This window comes from Nansenia antarctica (assembly GCF_963989245.1).
Source record: "Nansenia antarctica genome assembly, chromosome: 10".
Classification (NCBI taxonomy): domain Eukaryota; kingdom Metazoa; phylum Chordata; class Actinopteri; order Argentiniformes; family Microstomatidae; genus Nansenia; species Nansenia antarctica.
In genome coordinates this window covers 17,705,114-17,726,285 of record NC_137680.1, presented here as the reverse complement: position 1 = coordinate 17,726,285, position 21,172 = coordinate 17,705,114, and the positions used below count along the sequence as shown (strand labels likewise).

Sequence of the window (21,172 nt, the reverse complement as noted above, 5' to 3'; positions counted from 1 at the left end):
CCGCAATAACATTTCCACTCCGCTTCCTCCGACTCCAGACATATTTGCTCTCCCGTGCTGCTATGTCCCGTTAAGATTTAAACAGCAAACATAAAATGCAGAAGATAACCTGCACAGGCTTTGGAGAGACTTGACTCCGAACATTATTTTAAAGACCAGATCTGAGAGCTCCACCGCAGCAGTCAGGAGCGATTATCTGCTGTGATCCCTCTCCGACGCACCAAAGTCATTCATCTGCCGATCCCCCGCCCCCCCCCCTCACTCCCCCTATGCAAAGGCAGACCCCCTAATCATGTCGACAACGTGTGTCAGTGCTGTGGATGAGCAAGGCCTAGAGAGGAGAACAGCTCTGTAAACATGGGGAGGCAGCAGGGAGCTTCCGTCTCCCCACTCCGCTCTGAATAAGCAAACAGGGGGAAGATTTAGGGATTTCGTCGGGCCCAACTTTGTAGTATCGGCTCAGGGTCTTTTTGCTGCGGTTTCCGGGGGTGCTGCCTCTGGGATATTGTTCTTAGCTTATGAAGTGCTGGGCATGTTATAAGCTCTATGTCTTTGTCAATAGTAGGCTATTACAATATGGAGCTTCTGATTATAATTTTTTTGTGGGGGGTTCTACAACCTGACAATTTCTTAGGCAGTGCCATATTTCGAAGGAGGGCCATTACCTTGGATTTAACCCTTCAATATCACGTGTAATAGTATTGATGTATTTTATGTTATTGACCTTTCTTTTCTATTTCCCTGAGATAAACCACCCATTCATTCATTCTACACTGCTATAATCAAATTATATTTGACCTCTCTATTGTATTAATTTAACTATTTTGCTCCACTGATTAAGAACTATCATGACAGAACAGTAAATCTAGGCATGGACATTCCATAAACAGCCTCATACAATTGGCTGTATCAAATGGGATGTATATTAACAACAGTCGACTGTGCTCTCTCCTGTCAGAATTCTATTATACAGCATGCTCCCGCCCCTTGTTTTGATACTGCAGTAATTTAAAGACCGATCTTAATTGACTTATTTTTTCCGCATGTCTGTCGGAGCTTGTGCATGCGACGCAATAAGAGTCTTGTTTCTTTATTGGGCCACACACAATGTAGTGAGTTCAATTTTACCATTCATAATGAATGCAGTCTCGCCATTCAAAATGCAGCCATAAGCACACAGCAGATAAGAATTTAATTAAATGTAGATTAAAACCAAACAGGAAAACACACTGGCTGATAATTTTTTATCACGTCCCCTGGTCATATTTTTTCCCTCATACTTTGGACTTGTTCTTCCTTGGGCTACAGCTTTCCAGCCAAAAGTGGCGAAACACCTCACACATCGTGCTGTGGCGCCGGGAGATTGTGTAAAATGCAAAACGAGGGGCGGTCACACGATTAATCAGAATTCTCATGTCGGGGGAGGACGGGGGGGAGGGGGGGAGGGGATAGGGGGGACAGAGGTGGAGGGAAGGAATTAGTTGCTTCATCCTAAATTTGCATCATTTTCCAAAGGACAATCCTCCTGCACTGTAGGCAAGGGGAAACATATCTCTCTCCACAGGAACAATTAAATATTTCCACAATATTGAATAAATGTCACCTTCAGTATCAAATTGTACATACTTGCTAAACATGATGTTATTGAGTGTGCCTTGGAAGCATGTCTGGGTAAGAGAGTTTTTCATGTGTGTTATGTGTGTGACCCGCAGCACCCACAGGCAGGCAGACAGACAGACAGACAGACAGACAGGCAGGCAGACAGGCAGGCAGGCAGGCCAGGCAGGCAGGCAGGCAGGCAGGCAGACAGACAGACAGACAGACAGACAGACAGACAGACAGGCAGGCAGGCAGGCAGGCAGACAGACAGACAGACAGTACACCAGAGGAACAGTCCACCTCAGGCTTCAGTGTGTTTAATGTTGTAACTCCAGTGGGATTCAGAATAGGGAAGCTGGGGAGAACTATCCATTGTCAGAATTATATAGGGTATGAAAATATATGAAATGGTATGTAGGAGCAAGCCTTTGGGGCTTCTACATTGAAATGTAACTCTGAACTGTTACACTGAACTGTTACACAATATGCCGATGTTGGTATATGTGACAGCAGCTGCTGAAAGCGGGAACAGTGTTCAGACTTTTATTCTGAAAATTAAAAAAAAAAAACAATGACACTCTCGCTAGTCAAGCCAAAACATTGCAATGTAATGGATTCAGTGAGTCATCCCCACTACTCTACAATAACTAGATAGTAGTGGGGATGACTCACCGAATCCATTGCATTGCAATGTTTTGGCTTGACTAGCGAGTGTGTGTGATTTTCAACAATGTTGAAATGTATTTACATGTTTCGGAATAAAAGTCAGAACATTAAATTGGTTGCCGACTTGTTCCCGCTTTCACCAGCTGCCGTCACATATTTTTAAGCAAAGGTGCAAACATAAATGTTTATGCTTTATGTATAGATAATATCTCAACTCCTGGAGGTTTTAAATGCTATATTACTTCATGAAGAGGTCCCCAGCTAAAGTTTTGGTTTTCCACAGAAACTTCAACTTCCTGTTTCAGGGGCTCACAGAAGTTTCCCTGGCTCACAGGAGTACCTCTATGTATGCCTCTACCTCACAGATGTACCTCTATGTATATCTCTACCTCACAGAAGTACCTCTATGTATACCTCTACCTCACAGAAGTACCTCTATGTATATCTCTACCTCACAGATGTACCTCTATGTATGCCTCTACCTCACAGAAGTACCTCTATGTATGCCTCTACCTCACAGATGTACCTCTATGTATACCTCTACCTCACAGAAGTACCTCTATGCAGCTTGAAAGTAATGCACTGGCTCAAAGATGCTTTAATTATCCGACTCAGTGGATTTTTATTTTAGTCATCTTCGAACACAGCGATTATTACCATCGCACACTTCTCGACGAGAGAGGAGTGGACAATATGAAAAGCCCAAAGTATGAAAATTTGGACTTTTTCTTTCCATTGTCTCTTAGCTGCGTTCATCTCACATGTATATGAAGGGTTGTGCACAAGCAGCAGCTGGGAGACAGTGTTCTGATCTGGCAGCAGTGTGTGGTGTTGGGCAGCACGGTATCACCGCTGCCACCTCCACCACCACGGCTGCTGCCACTGCCACTTCTGCCTATGCTACGTCCCCCTGCTTGCTTGCCTGCTTGCCTGCCTGCCTGTGCCTGTGCCTGCCTGCCTGCCTGCCCCTGCATGCCTGCCTGTGCATGCCTGCCTGCCTGCCTGCCTGCCTGTGCCTGCCTGCCTGCCTGTGCATGCCTGCCTGTGCCTGCCTGCCTGCCTGTGCATGCCTGCCTGGGCCTGCCTGTGCTTGCCTGCCTGCCTGCCTGTGCATGCCTGCCTGTGCATGCCTGTGCTTGCCTGCCTGCCTGCCTGTGCCTGCCTGTGCCGGCTTGCCTGCCTGCTTGCCTGCCCTCGGTGCTGGTGGTGCATCTCAGTTCCACTCTATTACCCTCACGCAAGCGATTGGCCTTTTCTGTGGGGAAAAGAGCAATTTCCTGTCGCAGTCTGTTTGATCAAATGCTAAACCCTTGTGATCAATAGAGAGACAGATGTCGGCTCCAGATGGCCGCGTGGTGATACCTGGGGCAGTGCAGGGGCTTGCCAGGACGACAGAATGGCAATGAGCAAGGGCAGCGGCTGCGCTCCCTTTGCACCAGCCACCGAGAGACACAATGTGACAAACGCAATTAGGCCTTTTAGCCGCAGATTATTTATTTCTCCTGCAAAACTGACAGAAAATGTAATTAGGGCATACTTTAAGCAATATGTAGAATTACAGGGGTGCAGAGGCAGAGGGCATGTTGGGATGTAGCGATGGCGGTGGGTGTTTGGTCGGGGCGTTGGGAGGCTACGCTCCTCGTTGTTGTTCTCATTCTGTCTCTCCCACTGTCAGTCACTGTGCTGCGTGCGGCTGCAGCCGGTGTGTGATCCACTGCAGTCGGCAGGCTCTCAGACCAGGTGCACCGCAGCCTTTCCATCACTGAGTACACCCTAGGTCTCTACGTAGGGTTTCAGTTCATTCCTAAAGTATACAGCACAGATATTTTGCAAAATTCCAATCTCCAGATCTCTTTTATGTTGCATTCCAAAATGGTTGACAGGTGCATCTCTCTGGCTCTCTATCCACCCTGCAAAAAAAAAAAAAAAGAGGGAAAAAAACAAAACTGTGAACGCCAGAAGGCCCGAATAGACCTTTCCAAAAAGGAGAAGGCCATTTTAAACGGCATTTGCATTAGGGCTGGCGTCCACTAGCGAAACCAGCCAGCCCATGTGGTGTGGGGATGGAGCCATGTTGGAGCAGCCACTGAGGCGCTCTCCCAGGCCTTCCCTTTGGAGCGCCGCCGTTCACCTGCTCCCGGAGTGGCGTGATGGGAAGGGGGACGTGGGCCACTGGGCCGCAGCTGGGGGTCCGCGGTGGTGCTCAACACAACAGCGCCCTGTCACGGGGACCTCTCCGTCCCATTAACACGCCTGGTCAGGACGCCCCCCTCACCAGCGTGCTCCCCAGCAGGGGCCTCAGTAAACACATGTCGACTAGCCGCAACCAGCCAGGCCGGGGGAGGACCCTGCACAGCAGACCTGGGGACCTGGGGAGGGGGGAGGGTGGATGTGCTCTTTAGATGATATACTCTACACTTCACTATAGATTATATACTCTATACGTCACTGTAGATTATATACTCTATACTTCACTGTAGATGATATACTCTATACTTCACTTTAGATTATATACTCTATACTTCACTTTAGATTATATACTCTACACTTCACTGTAGATTATATACTCTATACTTCACTGTAGATTATATACTCTACACTTCACTGTAGATTATATACTCTACACTTCACTGTAGATTATATACTCTACACTTCACTGTAGATTATATACTCTACACTTCCCTTTCAGGTAATCAGGATGAATGCTTTTTAGAATTGTGTCGAGGAATTTGTCGTTGTTATTCATTCAATCATTACCTAGAAATGCATAAGAGACAAAAAGTTATTTTTAAATAAATGTCAAGTCCTTTTCCAAATGTTTTTAAAAACATTTTTAGAAAACAATATCTTTCTAATATGTTTCTAATAATATCATGAAAAACAATTAATATGTTTAGTTGTGTCATTAGTTGTGTCATTAGTCATTCTGAGATGCCTTTGCTAACATGTCATTGTATCAATTCCAGTCCTTGATTGTTGCTCACATTCTTTTTACATTATAAACAGCAACTTAATTGAGCCATTTTATTTTTATATTCCAAAATATTTTTGCCCCAAATGTCAATTGTTCTAATTGATTTCAAGAAATGTTCTTTTTCAATGAACTGTTACCAAAGGAATGTAGCATTTAACATCTTTTCAATTCGCTCGTTTCTTCTAATAGACCTATAAAACATGCCATATTAATTCACATTTAGCTCTTTCTCTCTTTCTCTCTCTCTCTCTCTCTCTCTCTCTCTCTGTCTCTCTCTCTCTCTCTCTCTCTCTCTCTCTCTCTCTCTCTCTCTCTCTCTCTCTCTCTCTCTCTCTCTCTCTCTCTCTCTCTCTCTCTCTCTCTCTCTCTCTCTGCTATTTCCAAACAAACAGGCACTTGCCAATATAATTTTCACTGTGCAATGAAAAAGCTTCATGCATCTCCTAAGATTTGCCAAAGAAATATTGTTCAATTATAAAAGGAAGCATCTAATTTTACACAGCATAAAGCATTTCCCCCAATCAGATCACTGCTAGAAACTAGACATTTTTAAATATTTTTTGGGTCCTTTTTACTGAACTCAGACAGACATTCTGTATCTGTTGAATTGGATTGTTCTGAGACATGTAGTAGTTTTATGTCTTTGTTGCCTGTGAATGTATACCAGAGGGACTCCTGTGTGAGGCTCTCTTGGGAGGCCTTTTTAATTTGTGGATTCTGACCTGTGTGCCATTGGCTCAAGGCCGTCCATGAGCTTTTAGCACTGGCTATCAGCTACAAAACACTTGATGCTAAAATTAGTCTGTACACTGTCGTGTTAGTGTTGGTGAGATCTGGGTTTGGGGTGTCAGACTAGGCTCAATGAACACATATTTATTCAACAATGCTTTTTTGACGAGTTAGACCTGTCAATAGAGGACTTTCATTCACGGCAATGTGCTTTTCTTATTTAATAAATGTAGATGTCTAGGCTATTAAATGTTTTTCATCTCTGTTGACAAGTCTTACAGATGTATGCCTGCCTTGATACAATAGATACTGAAAAGATATCAAAAACCCTGAGACAGATATCAGAATAAAACAGATTTTAACTGCATAATCTAAGAAAAATAAAGCCATTCAGAATGCCGTCCTTTGAATACTTTTCTCGTGTAGGAGCCAGTAGAACGTAGGTATGGAGTCTAGCTGTCATGCTGCCGTGTTTGTGGTGTCTGTCTCTGCATCAACATAGGATAACCTCCACTGGGTGCAGAGCTGGGCTTAAGCATGAGAAGAGTGCCTCCTAGTGGTCACAAATATCCTTAGAGAGAGAGAGAGACGTGAGAGAGCATCTATCTCTGCCAGAGAGGGAAAGGGGGAGGTCGCTCCAGCATTAGAATAATACAGTCAGCTAATTCCAGTGTGTTCCGCACCTGGTAACAATGGACTTGTTTGACCTGTGAGTAGTTTTTCTCACTGTCTTTAAAGTCACTCACTCAGCGTTTCTCTCTTCTGCCTGCTCTGGGTGGTGTTAACCTGATGATTTGACAGCCTCGAGTCATCCTCTCTGTAACAACTTTGATGATGCGGAAAACAATCTAAATATTTGCACTTTTTTTCTCTCCTTTTCTTCTAAGCCCTTGTTAGTATCAGCGTTGTCTGCCGTTCCTTATAGATCAGCTGCTAATAGACATCGCACCGAATGGCATTAGTGTTTACTGTCAGTGAAATGGTGTCCCTGAGTTTATTCCTTCCTCCTTGGTCGTGGGGCTTTACAACAGATGAATGTAGGTAAAAGAATAACCTACAAATCCAGAAGCAGTTAAAGACAGGCAGACGAAGCTACTTGATATTCGTAGGTGCCAGGAGGCCGTACATGGCAGTAGGCCTACCCGCTCGACAAGGAGTTGGGGCTGATTTGGAGACAAGAGCAGAGGTCTTTAATTAGAAAACCCACTGTGCCCTCAGGCAGGAGTCAGGACCAGCCCCTACTTCACAATTAAGACCAACAGTTAGCAGGGAACCGTCGGACAGAGACAAGCACTTTCAGGGCCCCAAATAACCAGAACACACAACCAAGCTCTAGTAGTAGCTCGTCAAGGAGAGACGAGATGGTTACTGAAAATGTCTGTTTTCAGAATTTAAATTCTTTCCTTTTTTCCCCCCTGTCTTTGCAAAAAAAGCTCTATCCCTTATTAAATCCATTGCATCCACAGCGTTTTCATATATTGAATAACTTGAGTAACATGTACAGGTTTGTGCTTGCTTCTCGTAACTATTTTTTCGTTGATGCAGAATGGTTGTTCTTGTAGTGCTCGATTCGTATACACAGATACTCTATGCCATGTGTCACCGCTTCTTCAACCCCAGTCGGGGGTTCTCAAAGTAACGTGTGAATCTTCAAGTCATGTTTCCTGATCCATTCTGTCAGAACCGTTAGGTTACTGTACTGTACTCCCCCCCCCCTAAAATCTGTCCATGACTATGTGTAGCTTTGCTGCAGTGTGGGACTGTACCCCAGTGCTGTAATGGCCTCTGCAATGATCATTTGTCTGGACAGATGGGAGAGGCAAGAGCTGATGTGCTTAACTACGCATTTTACAGTCACTATTAAAGAGTTGTGCTGTTTACACACCAACATTTGAATACCTGTCTTCGGGCCAGTTTAATTATCCACCCCCTTCTGTTATTTGTGCTGCTTTGTTGTCTCCCAGCTCTGCACAAGGCTTGAGAGATTTGTTTGTGGTTTCATTAAGATACGGTGGTGGCGGTGGCGGAGCGGGAGCAGAAGTATTTCATTCCTGTGCTTCCCTCCCTCCGCCTCCACCACCCATACATACGCGCACTGTACACATCCATTTTCTTATAAAGTCGTTTAAAGCAAAGAAATTAAAAAATGGGGCCTGTGATGCCTGACTTTGAAATCTCTAGGGCTTAAGGAGGGGAGGGACATACATGCGCCTTATATATTCCCATACGATTCATCCTTTGACGTTTGATTAGTGTAAGTACTTATAACGAAGGCTTGCATAATTTTGTTTCTCGAATTCCTTCATATGTTCATCTTCAACTGCATGTTCAAATAACCCATTAATCAAAGGGAGGGAAGGGAAAAGGGCATTCAGCCAGCAAAGCCCACAGTCGCAGGGCCACTGTGAGCTGCTGAATATTGTATTGAGAGACTGTAGAGGAAAGGCAGTGGTTTTTTTAATTATCTGGACTACGTACAGGATGCCGTTTTTGATTGTTTTAATGAAGCAGCTGGCCTATTGTCTCTCCTTAATTCCTCCATTGTTTTTAGAATATGTCATAGTTCTTTATTCTTTTATCAGGTGCTCTGCAGGAGGATTCAGACAATAGCCGCCATTCCAACTGCATTGGCCACTGCACAAAGGCAGCTCATTGCAGACGGCTAACAGGCAAATCACAAGCTGCACTTTTCAGCCTTTCCCCCAGTTTTAAGACTTGCTTGTGCACTTTCACACCAACTCTTGACCCTGTGTGAAGGGCTATTTAGACGGATCACACCTGTGTAGAGTAGAGTACTGTAGGTTAACCAGCGTCTGTCGGACCTGGTTGACCTGCTATGAAAGGTTACATCTCTCAGAGCAACCCAGCAAACATACAGGAGCCCCTTAAAGAAACATCTGTCTTTGAACGTTATTTCTGCTTTTACCCACCTGGCGCCCCTGCAGTCTGCACAGTCATGGTCAGTGGCCGGTAGACACCACCTCTCAGTGTTCAGTAGACACCACCTCTCAGTATTCAGTAGACACCACCTCTCAGTGGATCTTATGTCCGTCTCCAGCTGAGGTGGGTTCAGTCTGCTGAGGCAGGAGAACGGCACTGTCTCAAAGTTCTGTGTTATATACAACACAATCCCAGCATTCTCACAGGCACCCGATGGGTGTCTATGGTGCTGTTGCTTAAAGGACTATAGACTCTGGGCGTATTTCATTCGTGAATTACATTGTTCTTGTCGAGCACTGGGCGACTGTAGAATAATTTCGCTTTGGAACACATGGAATAATTCATATCATCTATATTATCTTTGACACCGATGTATTAAAAGACAGTGATTTGAGACATGAGTGTTTCTGTATCAGTATCACGGGCTATTTTGTTATTCTCTTTGGTAATCTGAGTGCCTCTGAACTGGGATCTTTACGGAGTTGAAACTTTGGTGGTGAGTAGCGGATGATCTGCCCCCCCATTGTCGCTGGCAGTTTGTATCTACCTTGATGGTAACTCCAGCAGACAGCGAAGGAGTTTTGTTATTTTAATTAGGAGATAAAAATTCAAAGGGCCTCTCCAGGCAGTGTGTGGTGTGACAGAATCAAAACGATGAAGTGGAGGGGCCTGAAGTGTGTCTCTCGTCACAGCAGATTGGCCAGCAGATAGGCACTGCTCTTTAAAGCAGCGCTCTCACACACACACCGCCCTTCCCTGCACACAAATGGGACTTTGAAAGATGGCGTATTTTAATACCGCTCTCCACTCCTCTGACACACTGGTAATAGTTTAATTTCCACTACTGTGGTCGTAGGCAGCAGATCAGGCAAAAGGGCATCTTTTTTTTTTTCTTCATCAAAAATGGAATGAGAATTGTGTTTTTTTAATATATTAAAAATGGGCATAATGAGGCCTTTTAGTTATGAGAAAGTTGTAGTGGATGGAGTGGAAGGTGTATCTGAGAAGGGAATGATTCATTATCTGATAATAATAATTTCCAACATACTCAGTTTTCATCCCCGGGTATTCCTCTCTAAATCCGCAGACGACTGGATTGTTTCTAGAGAGCCTCACTTGAACACCTTAACCCAGTCCACGTGGAGGTCTGCAGGGTCTGAATCATAGGTAAACATTTGTAATCAGTGCCTCTGAGGCTGGACTCATGGGTTCTGTAGGCTCCTAGTTGTGTCTCCTTCATACCTCTCCTCGCCAGGCGCTTTCTGCTGGAACAGCTGGACTGAAGTCACAGATCCTTCCTCATTCTGACGCTCTGTCGAAGTGTTTGCACATCTTTGAAAGCTAACAGCGTGCTTTAATTAATTGTCCAGCTTTCCTCTGAAACAATGTCCTAATTCTGCCATTTAGCGGGAGCATATCATAGTTTGTTGTTATCTCCCCAGCCAGATTTTTGTAAATAGTCATATTAAAAACTTTAATCTCTTCAATGGAAAAATGAAGTGCAGCTCAAAAGCCTGTCATGTGCTGAGATAAATATTATCTAAGCTAAAACCTTCTCTCCCCCTCTCTCCCGCTCCCTCTGTGACTTAATGAATATGTTCAGGAGATTTCAGAGGAATGTTTAATCCCAAAACACAACAATCTAATAATGTGGAGGACCTGCATCAGGTCGCGTAGCTCTGTATAGCTGCACTATGCTGCACTACAGCATGTACCACAGCAGAATGTTCCTCGAATGAGCGTTACTTTTTACAGCACATGTTTGTCATTGTTATTTTACTCTTTATAACATACTATGTATCATATACAGTTCCCTCCGGAAGTCATGGGACAGTGAAGCCCTTTTTCTTCTTTGGACTGTACACTCTACTGTATATAAGTTTGGATCTGAAACGAGGTTACATATTGGTTTCATAATTTAGAATTAACTATTATACATACCGTAGTCCCCCTACTGACAATGGCTTGACTGGTGTTTCTGGGTAGTCCGGTTAGGTGTATTCCGTCACGTCATTCATGCAGACATAAGATAGCTGTCAAGGTCTAGTATTGATTGTAGGCTTTGCATTTTCATTTGGAGTCTGCTATTGGTGTCTGTCAACATGAGAACCAAGAGGTGTCAATGAAAGTCAATGAAAAATCTGAGTGAAACGAAGTGAATCTCTGTTACAAGCAAATCCCTCCAAATGCATTGGATGGCGCTTCATCATACAGTACAACCCAAAATATACTGCCATAGCAACTAGGGGGTTTTTCAGGGCCAACATGTGGAAATTTGCGTTTCATTTCCTGAGATTTTAGGCAAAAAGACCTCAAAACAAACAACAACCGAAGATGGCTGTAGTACGTTCAGGCCTGGCATAGCCTCACCAGAGAAGATACCCAGCGCCTGGTGGGGTCAATGGGTCACAAACAGGCAGTTATTGCAGGCAAAGGATTGTCGATTGTAAACTGGAGTGCTTATTTTGGACATTATATGAATCTGTCCCATTAGTTTTGGTGCTCTGAAATAGGGGGACTATGTATAAAAAAGTGTTTCTGACATTTCTGAATGGTGAAAAATAACTTTACACGTTGCATTACAGCATCTCATACCCTCAGGGGGCACCAATAATAATGCAATCATACATAACCGTCATTATTATTATGAATGAATTAATGAATCATATATACATCATTAGCTCAGCATGTATTAAGTGTTGTTCTTCTCTCTCTCTCTCTTCCTCTCTTCCAGGTGGCCAATTGTGGTGCACCACCACCAAGAACATCATGGAGCATGAAGAGCTTGTGGCGTTTGCTGTGGACTTTGACTCCCGTCTCCAGGCGATGAACCACATGTCCCTGAGTGAGGGCATGTACCCAGCCAGACTCCTGGACACCATCCAGCTCCTCCCACAACAGGCAGCCATGGCGGCCATACTGCCGACGGCCATCGTAAACAGTAAGTACCCCCCCCACACACACACACACACACCCCTCCATAGAGTGCTGTCCCCTCTCTCAGACTAGTGTTACTCTCGGTCACCTGGTTAACTGGAGAATGTGTCTCTACAGTAGGAGCCCTAGATTACCCCAGATGAGCCTCTGTGGAGGAGATAAGAGCAGTCGCCCTTCGGTTTGGGGTTCACGTAAACACGCCAAGGCTCCGACTAACCTGTTAATTGCAAAAATAGACGCCTCATGTAAATAGTGCATGTGTTTACTTAATAAGGGCTATCGAGGTTCAGCTCAACAGGGAGGCTGCTGGAAGCAGATGGTCCAGTGTTCTCTCGTTTGCCCTTGAGAAAGGGCACCAACCTAGTGGTATTAACACACTCGTATCAGAGGCTTTGCTATAACAGCATTTTCACATAGCTTTGAAAATCAGTACGAAAGAATATATGCGTGTGTGTGTGTGTGTGTGTGTGTGTGTGTGTGTGTGTGTCTGTGTGTGTTACTGTGTACTGACACTATGTCCTGTCTGTGTGTCTCTCCAGAGGACATCTTCCCCTGTAAGGCCTGTGGGATCTGGTACCGGAGTGAGAGGAACCTGCAGGCCCATCTGATGTACTACTGCAGCGGGAGGGTGAGGGAGCCTGAGCCCATGGAGGAGAACGACAACAGCCCTCACCAGACCCTCAGCAACTGCCCCTTCCCACAATGCAACAAGACCTTCTCTAGTGCCAGAGCCCTGGAAATGCACTTGAGTACACACAGTGGTGAGTAGAGATATATGCTTATTGGAGATTTATTTTAGCTGTCATTATCTATTTATTCATGCATCTATATATTATTTATTTATCATATCAATTGTATGTAATACAATTATTCAAATAAAAGTAGCACCATATACATGTTTTTTCAATGACTTTATATAGTATAGTATTATGTGACGTGAGAATGACATAAGTTCTGAAACAAGACATTTACCATAGGAATATACATATTTTCCACCGTCAGCCTATTCATTTGAAAAAAATCTGAAGGATGGGGACAAACTTGGCATAATGCCTAAATGTGTGATGGTGGCTGTAGTTAACATTAAGGGGAAGTGGGAGGCGAGAATCTCAACGTCTCTTTTATCTCCCTCACAGGTGTCAAAATGGAAGAGACTCTCCCTCCTGGCACCAGCTTGAAATGCACAATCTGTAACTACACTGCAGATTCTCTTATTACATTCCAACACCACATCCTCTCTCACCTGTCACAGGCGGCCTTCAGATGCAATCACTGCCATATCAGCTTCCAGAACCACAGGGAACTCTTACAGCATCAGGACTTACACGGGCACGGCAGCAAACTTCACAGAGAGAGCGACAGCGAGCACTCCCCGAGGGGGGTGGAGGAGAGTCTACAGCAGGCCCAACGTGCTGAGCTGGGGAACAGGAGGGACGTCCTCCAGAGTCCCAAAGGAGCCCTCAACAAGGACGGCAACACAGAGGGAGAGCTGGAGAAGGCCGAGAAGAAGCCCATGCTGTCGATGCAGAAGGGGGACGGCCACCCGGGCAGCAAGGCCAGCTTCTCCTACACCAGGATCAAGTCTGAGCCCTCCAGTCCCCGTCCCGCCTCCTCTCCCGTCCAGCATAACATGGGCCCGACTTTCCCCATGGGCCCCTTCCTGTCTCAGTTCGCTTTCTCCCAGGACATTTCCGTCGTCCCGCAGGCTTCAGAGATTTTGGCGAAGATGTCGGAGCTGGTTCACCGAAGGCTACGCCACGGGGGGAACAACTATCCTCCAGTGATCTACAGCCCGCTCATGCCCAAAGGGGCCACATGTTTCGAATGCAATATCACCTTCAACAACCTGGACAACTACTTGGTCCACAAAAAGCACTACTGTAACAGCCGCTGGCAGCACATGGCCAAGTCGCCCGACTTCTCCAGCGTGTCAGACAAGGTCTCGGAGGCCGTGAGCCCCAACAGCGGCCACAGTTCGGTCAACATGCTCACTGGTGGCCACCCGTCCGAGGCTGACGCCAGTCACCTTATGCAGTCGGCCTGTTTGACCTCCACGAGCGTTTTGGACATGATCAATGCAGGAGTTAAAGGCCCGGATAAGGATCTGCCTGGCCAGGTGAAAAAGGTCGCCACCCCGACAGGCGTGGAAGAGAGGCTGAATGGTAAGCCGGCGGAGGTGAAGAGCCCCAGCACGGCCCCGGCGGAGAGTGAGGTTGCTGACCCCAGCAACACCGTCTGTGAGGCCTGCAACATCACCTTCAGCCGCCCCGAGACCTTCATGGTCCACAAGCAGTACTACTGTGCCACCCGTCACGACCCGCCCATGAAACGCATGTCCGCCAACAAGGTCCCATCCATGCAGAGGACCATGAGAACCCGCAAGCGCAGGAAGATGTACGAGATGTGTCTCCCGGACCAGGATCACAGGCCCCCCATGGGGCAGCCTGGCTTCCTGGGCGTACCCCCCATGGGGAACCCCTGTACGTCCCAGGAGGCAGTAGAGAGCCTAGCTGACCGCTTCCACCCTCGCTGTGACGTCTTTCCTGGGATGGTCCCCAAACATCTGGAGGCCTCTCTCACTGTCACCAAGTCTATCCTGGCCCCCAAATGCAATACCATGGACCCGCAGGAGCTGGACGCCCCCATTGATCTCAGCAAAAAGTGCTCGCCAATCCCTGAGAAAACATGTAGCTCCCCCAAAAGACTGTTGGACTATCACGAATGTACCGTGTGCAAGATAAGTTTTAACAAAGTGGAGAACTACCTAGCGCATAAACAGAACTTTTGCCCTGTAACAGCCACCCAGCAGAGTGAGATTGGCAGTCTGGAGCCGACAATGTTCCCAGACGTGAAGAGCGAAGGCAATAATCCCGATGACGCCTATGATAAGAGTCCTGGAAAATGTGAGAAGAACGGCAACGGGAAAATGATTGTGCAGAACGGGGGCATGTTCCCCCCTCACCTGGGCCCTGTGCCGGGGCTCAAGCCTTTCAGCGAGCCTCAGCTCATCCCTGCTAAAGACGAGAACAAGAATATGTTTCTGCCCCACTGCCTTTATCCCGGAGCAATAAAGAAGGTGAAAGGTGCTGAGCAAATATCGCCATATTTCGGGATAAAGCCGACCGATTACGTGGCCGGTGGGCTGGTCATGCAGGGAGAGTCCATGGAGCAGGAGCAGAGCACTAACGGAGGGGGAGGGGGGGAGACAGGCAGGGAGCAGCCAGCAGCCAACGGCTGCCCCCACCCCAGCAAAGAGCCACTGCCCCTTCTGCCCAAAAACAGGGGCATGGTCATCGTCAACGGAGGGCACAAGCCAGAGGAGCGCTCAGGCCCCCAGGTCCCTCCGCAGCAGGAGAACCAGTCCCAGCAGCAGGATGGGCACCCTTCTCCCACGTGGGGCACAGAGAACCCAGCCGATTCCAACGAGAACGTCTCTCCAGCGTCCAAGTCTCCAACCGAGGAAGCCGCGCCCGCAGCCACTAAGGGTGTGAACGGCTCCGGCCAGCCGGCGGGAAGCGGCAAGTACTGCCGTCTCTGTGACATCCAGTTCAACAACCTGTCAAACTTTATAACCCACAAGAAGTTCTACTGTTCGTCACATGCTGCTGAGCATGTGAAATGAAGTCCCTCTCCTCTCACTTCCCCCCCTTCCCCTTTTTCCTGTTTGGGTACACTGTCGTGTCTGGAATAGTGCATCACGCAGTTCTAAATGCTGCTTGTGGACAATCAAGAGAAGCTTCTTCTTTCATCATTTTAAGACTTAATGCAAATCATTGGTAAAAAGAAAAAAAAAGAAAAAAAAAGAATCAAGAGTAATATTGGTGCCACTTTCACATTTATTTATTTTACAATCAGTATTAATAGGAGTAGTGATCTTAATTTAAATTCAAAATGAAATTTATATCAGAGTTGTTTGTAATGTTATTGTATAGTCATTCTTGTGTAGCACACATATTGTTTACACTGTAATGTAGGCTCAAGAAACAATAGACAGAATACAAATGAGATGCATTTTAGACACAAAAATAGCTACTGAGGCACTTGTGTATTCTTATTTGCTGTAACAGTTTTTGTATATGCCTAAATGTCATTTGCAGCTTGCTATTCATGACTTCTTGGCCTTAACACCACCGTTTTGGGGGGATAACCAGGCCAATCCTGCATCTTATGTTTTGGCATATACACATGGCTTTGCATACGTATGTGGCTGTTCGTCCCTGTCTCTTTTCTTAAACTCAGACGTGGATGTTTTCATGAGGATGGCAGCATTCTTGTATAGTACTTGTATTTCTGTTTGCTGATATACTTTGGTCTCCCTTTTTAAAATGTGCTCTCGATGCAATACTTTGTAAATGAGGGAACATTACTGAAACAGTATTATGAAAGGGGAACTCTGCATATATTATTTGTAACCCATAGAAAAAAATTGAAATTGTACAATAATTAAGTTTATTGCTGTCGATGAACAAGATGGGTGGGAGGTTGGCAAGGGATTCTGATGTAAAATGATCATTCCAATGTCCTAATTATGGGAGAAAAAATGTTTCTTAAAAAACGTTGTTGCTATGCATGTATATGGATGGAATAAAATTCCAGATCTGTTGGAAATTTTTATTTTGATGTGGTGTCATAATTAAACTTAAATCCTCAGGATAATCCAACGATGTCTGGTCTTTCTTTCACAGTAACAATATCTTATACCAGGGCCAATGAAGTGGATCTGTGCATACAGTATACTGAAAGGACAGAGAGAACACAGAATCGACACACTGTACAAAGGAAGAAAAACGTATTCTTTACACTGTTAAGGCCAAACTGTCTGATATTTGCACTTACTTGTACAATAAAGTATAAAACTTAATAAACATTCAAACATCAATCAATTGAAACCGATCTGATTCCCATTTAACATGTCAAGTACATTCCAGTTGCAAAACCTGCCTGAAAAAGAACCAGAGACCCTTTAGCAAGCAAACATCAATTTACTTCAGATGAAGATAACAATGGCGAAGTTAAGACATTTGGCATCACTTTGGAGTTACTGGCTTTTCTGTCTAGACTGCCGTAGTGAGACCAGCTTCCTCAGGTGTTTAGTGATCACAGACGGCTCCTTGTAGATCATCCTGCGGTCCGCTCCTCGGACATGGATGTGACTGGCTGACGGGTAGGTCCTCTCCAAGAACTTCTTCTGAAGCTGGGCCACAAGCTGGTGAGGTGGGGGTGAACGAAAACATGTTTATTTGAGAGTTAGAGGGAGATTGAGAGTAAGTGGCAAGACACATGATATGGATACAGTATCATGACAAGCATAAGAAAAAACATGGTTGTGCTTTGTTCTCTGTTGGCTAGGACAGACCAATAGCATATGAAGGGTACATGTACAGTAGCAAGTTGCCAGCCTTAACCTTTTTCACCACCTCAGTTAAATGCCATATGGACAGGTTAGGGATGCCAGGTATACTCACTTGGTTTAGATGAGCTGGAATTTGCTCATCAAAAGAATCCCCCATGATGACACTCACAGAGGTGCTACTTGAGAGGGGTTTGAACATCGCGATTTCCCTGTAAAAAAAATAAATAAACCAGTCTGTTAGTACATTATATAACCACTTAAATTACTGTATACCTTCATTGCGGTTTTATCACTCACAATGTCACGGCATAAAGATGTCCTTATGTGACATTACAAGGCATATTTGTGATTTTGTGAGTTTGTACATTTCATTCATAGTAACAGTCACTGACAGGCCCACACACTCATGTCTTACCTGACTTGAGAAGCACTTTCATTCAGGAAGTAATGTTCATCCACAGCACTGCTCTGATGGGCTGGGTTACTCAAGAGGTATTTCTATAGGAAAGGAAGATGACATTATACATTTAAAAATGATTGCAATTGTAACACCATGTCTAATATCAATACTTTCTAAGATAATTTGATTATAAGCTGTATATTTCTGTATTATTGACATAACAGTTATCGTTATATCGTTTCAACATAATTAAGTAATGGTCACAGAATATGTATATGACCTTGGGAGTGAAAAATTGAGAAATGGAGCGTGCGTGTGTGTGTGTGTTATAACCTTCACAAATCGGTCTTCAAATATTTCTCTTTCCCAAGAGAATTCAAGCACAATGTCTCACTTTATGTCCTTATCTCCTTGGCAACAACTGTCATATTTAAAAAGCTGAAATAGGTCCCTCATCTCTATTGCCATCGAAAAGAGGGTGGCAGAATGAGCTATTTTAATGAACAGTTCAGACTTTAACCCGGAGCAGTCATCTATGCCATACAGACTGAATTTGAATAAATAGCCACAGCTATTTACCCTCTCCCTCTCTCAGTCTCCCTCCCTCTCTCTCTTGTCTTTCCCCGTCTCCATCTCCCTCTCTCTTTCCATCTTGTAGTCTCCTGCTCTCTCTGTCTCTCCCTACACCGCCCCCCCCCCTCCACACACACACACACACTCACTCTCTCAAACAACCCATTATGGCAGTTATGTGATTTTATTAAGGACACGAGGGCATCTAATGACCCCTCTAAAAAAAACATAGGTGCTTGTGTTTTCCATGTTAACAGCAGTAAATTAAAATAGGGCGTATAGTAGCTACACTTGATCAGAACAATCCCCAATCCGAAGCAATTGAAGAGTCAAATTAAAATGTCAAAAGGAATCTCAATGGGCCACGAGGCAGGCCCTTTCATCACCACATAAAAGGAGCACGGTGTCCATTATGTATTCTACCTACGTGATCATTTTTATGCTTCTCTTTTTTTCCCCTATTGACGAAGACTATACTTTGTCCTATTTAGAATATACATTTAGAAAAAAAAATGTTTTGTTGTTGTTCACCACTATACTAGAATACTTAAATTTTCCTACCATGTTACCGTTGGCAGGTAAACGTGACAACACAACCCAGTGACATACAGTACATGAGTGTGTTTACCATTGGTTCCATGTATGCCAGAGCATGCTCCCGGTATAAGGACATTCCTCACTCAAGCCCATCTACAAAATACACAGATTAGTCTTCCTTCCAGACTGTTAAACACTGACACATCAAGTAGGCTATGACTCAAAGATACGGCGTGTTTCTGTCATAAAGTCAATGACAAATACATGACACACCTATACTCCATACACAAAACAAATGCAACATCCATTCAAGCCTCTCGTCGTAAACAACCATTACTCTACCACTAGCGCCATCGTGTGGCTGTGTTCGACATTGCTCCCGCACGCACAATGAGGACAGCAGACAGCTCCTCGGGCCTTGTCACAGCCTGGACATCTAGGCTCTACCGTACCGTATCTCCTCCAACTGCAGCACAGATGGTGTGTAAGGGTGACCTGACCCCAGGAGTGTTGGTGGTGGGCAGGGCAGGAAGACTCACCTGGCGTCCTAGGAGCTCCTCAGAGATGTTGTCCCCGCTGATGGCTGGCTTCAGCAGGCCCAGGATGATGAGGATGCGGCTCAACCCGGTGGCAGCGGAGAACTGCGTGGCTTGGAGGGAAGGCACCAGCTGTGTGTACCTGAGGAGGGCAACAACACAACATCTGGGTCCTGATCAGGATCAGGAAGGGAAGCCTCTCGTACTGTAGCCACTGCCTGACGAACAAGTCATATTCAGTCACAGAGGTATTATAAGGACGGAACTACAGTCCTCTTGTACTTTGAAATACTCTACTACATTTCTCCACTAATTAGAATAGCATTTCATGTAGAACAATGGATTTGTATCTTCCGAAGGTAGACAGAGCTCAGGCCCCTAATATACACCGACAGGTACAACTCCAAAGCGACAGTACAGTGTGTGTGTGTGTGTGTGTGTGTGTGTGTGTGTGTGTGTGTGTGTGTGTGAACAACCTTAGTAACAACAATGTGAGAGAATCTGGAGGATGAACATAACATAAATATATATTTTAAAAAAAATGTAAAGTCTTTATAGCCAAAATCCGAAACTTTCTTTAGCAGACATTTGACTGGAGAATGAGAAATACTTTTTTTGGCAGATGAAGAGAAGAGCGCTGGGATTTTGTAACTCAGGAGGCCCAATCGGTCTCAGCTCACTGGTGCTCTGAATTGGCTGGTCTCAGCCTGCGGAGCCCAATCAATAGTACCGCCCGCCGCACAGCTGCCCCAGCTCACAGCCCACCCACACCCCACACCCCACAGCCTTCAGCCCCCAGCCCCGAGCCCACACACACCCCACAGCCTACAGCCTACAGCCCCCAGCCCACCCACCCACACCCCACAGCCTACAGCCCCCAACCCCGAGCCCCCCAGCCCCCAACCCACCTACACCCCCTGCCCCAGTCTTCAGCCCCCAACCAGGCCCACGGATGAGCCCCTAAATCCCAGCAATAAGTGTCACAGGCACGGGTCTTGCATGAACTCACAAAACGCCCCACTCTTCCAAACACACACATTTCAATGTTTATTACATCTATTTTAACTGTTGTTGATATGGCATGTTATTTCTCATGGGAATTTCTATTGGAATATCGAGCTCTGTTAAAGCAAGTCCGTTCTGATGGGTGAGATAAATGCCAACTTGAACATGGCTTTAACTTGAACTTTAACTCCGGTACGCGGAGTTATGTGGAGATACAAACGTCGGCTGTGTTCCATGTTTTAAAAAGTCACTTAAAGGTGAAAACTTGCCAGCAGAAAGGGGAATTGTTGCCACTGTTCTCATTTTCCACCTTTCACAGACGAAAAAACGCTTTCAAATCATCCAAAAAACTGACATTTTGACATTCTCATCTTCCTCGCCAGCGTTTCCTCCTAGAATCATTCAGAATCATTCCCGTACCACAATTTAGAACCTGACTCTTCGACCGGGCTCTTTAGGGACTTTTCAGTCTCGACACATTCCACCTGTCACCTCTTTCTCTCCCCCCCCCCAAAAAAACACTCCCCTCTATCAGCCCCGCCGTTTGAATCTGGTCAAATCATTGCTGTGGCATTGACATTATTTCAAGGATTCTCCAGCCACCTGTCCTATTCCCCTCTTCTTTTTTCCATTTTTAATTCTGCCCCGGAGTGAGGATTATGCGAAGGAAGGCATGCGTGTCAAAGGGAAATTTAGTGGGTAAAGACAGCCAAGATTGGCGGGATGAATTAAACAGATAACGAGGGGAGACGGAGTGGGGACCATGTAGAGCAAAACGCCTCACCGATGTTGGTCATTTCAGAGGGCCCTTCTTTTTTTTTCTCCGCAGGAGCGGAAGGCAATATCTAAATTAATAAAGTGATGAAATGAGTTTGTGCCATGGACTTTCTGCTGTTTGACTTTCTCATCTGGATTAGTGCAGG

General features: G+C 45.4%; 2 protein-coding genes across 2 annotated transcripts in view; one reads left to right on the top strand and one right to left on the bottom strand.

Annotated features, from left to right (window-relative positions):
• zfpm2a (zinc finger protein, FOG family member 2a) overlaps positions 1–15,467 on the top strand; it is a gene marked incomplete at both ends in the record, with an annotated part of 112,864 nt that extends 97,397 nt beyond the window's left edge. The window contains 3 exons of the mRNA XM_080540282.1: positions 11,643–11,849; positions 12,385–12,606; positions 12,982–15,467. Of these exons, the coding sequence (XP_080396408.1) occupies positions 11,643–11,849; positions 12,385–12,606; positions 12,982–15,467 (2,915 nt within the window). The remainder of the gene's footprint in view (positions 1–11,642; positions 11,850–12,384; positions 12,607–12,981) is intronic.
• Positions 15,468–16,328: 861 nt separating this feature from the next.
• LOC308167022 (uncharacterized protein) overlaps positions 16,329–21,172 on the bottom strand; it is a 15,822-nt gene continuing 10,978 nt past the window's right edge. The window contains exons 8-11 of the mRNA XM_080541367.1: positions 19,248–19,386; positions 17,614–17,696; positions 17,311–17,407; positions 16,329–17,051 (exon numbers count right to left, since the gene is read on the bottom strand). Coding sequence (XP_080397493.1) covers positions 16,884–17,051; positions 17,311–17,407; positions 17,614–17,696; positions 19,248–19,386 — 487 coding nt within the window. The 3' untranslated portion in view covers positions 16,329–16,883. The remainder of the gene's footprint in view (positions 17,052–17,310; positions 17,408–17,613; positions 17,697–19,247; positions 19,387–21,172) is intronic.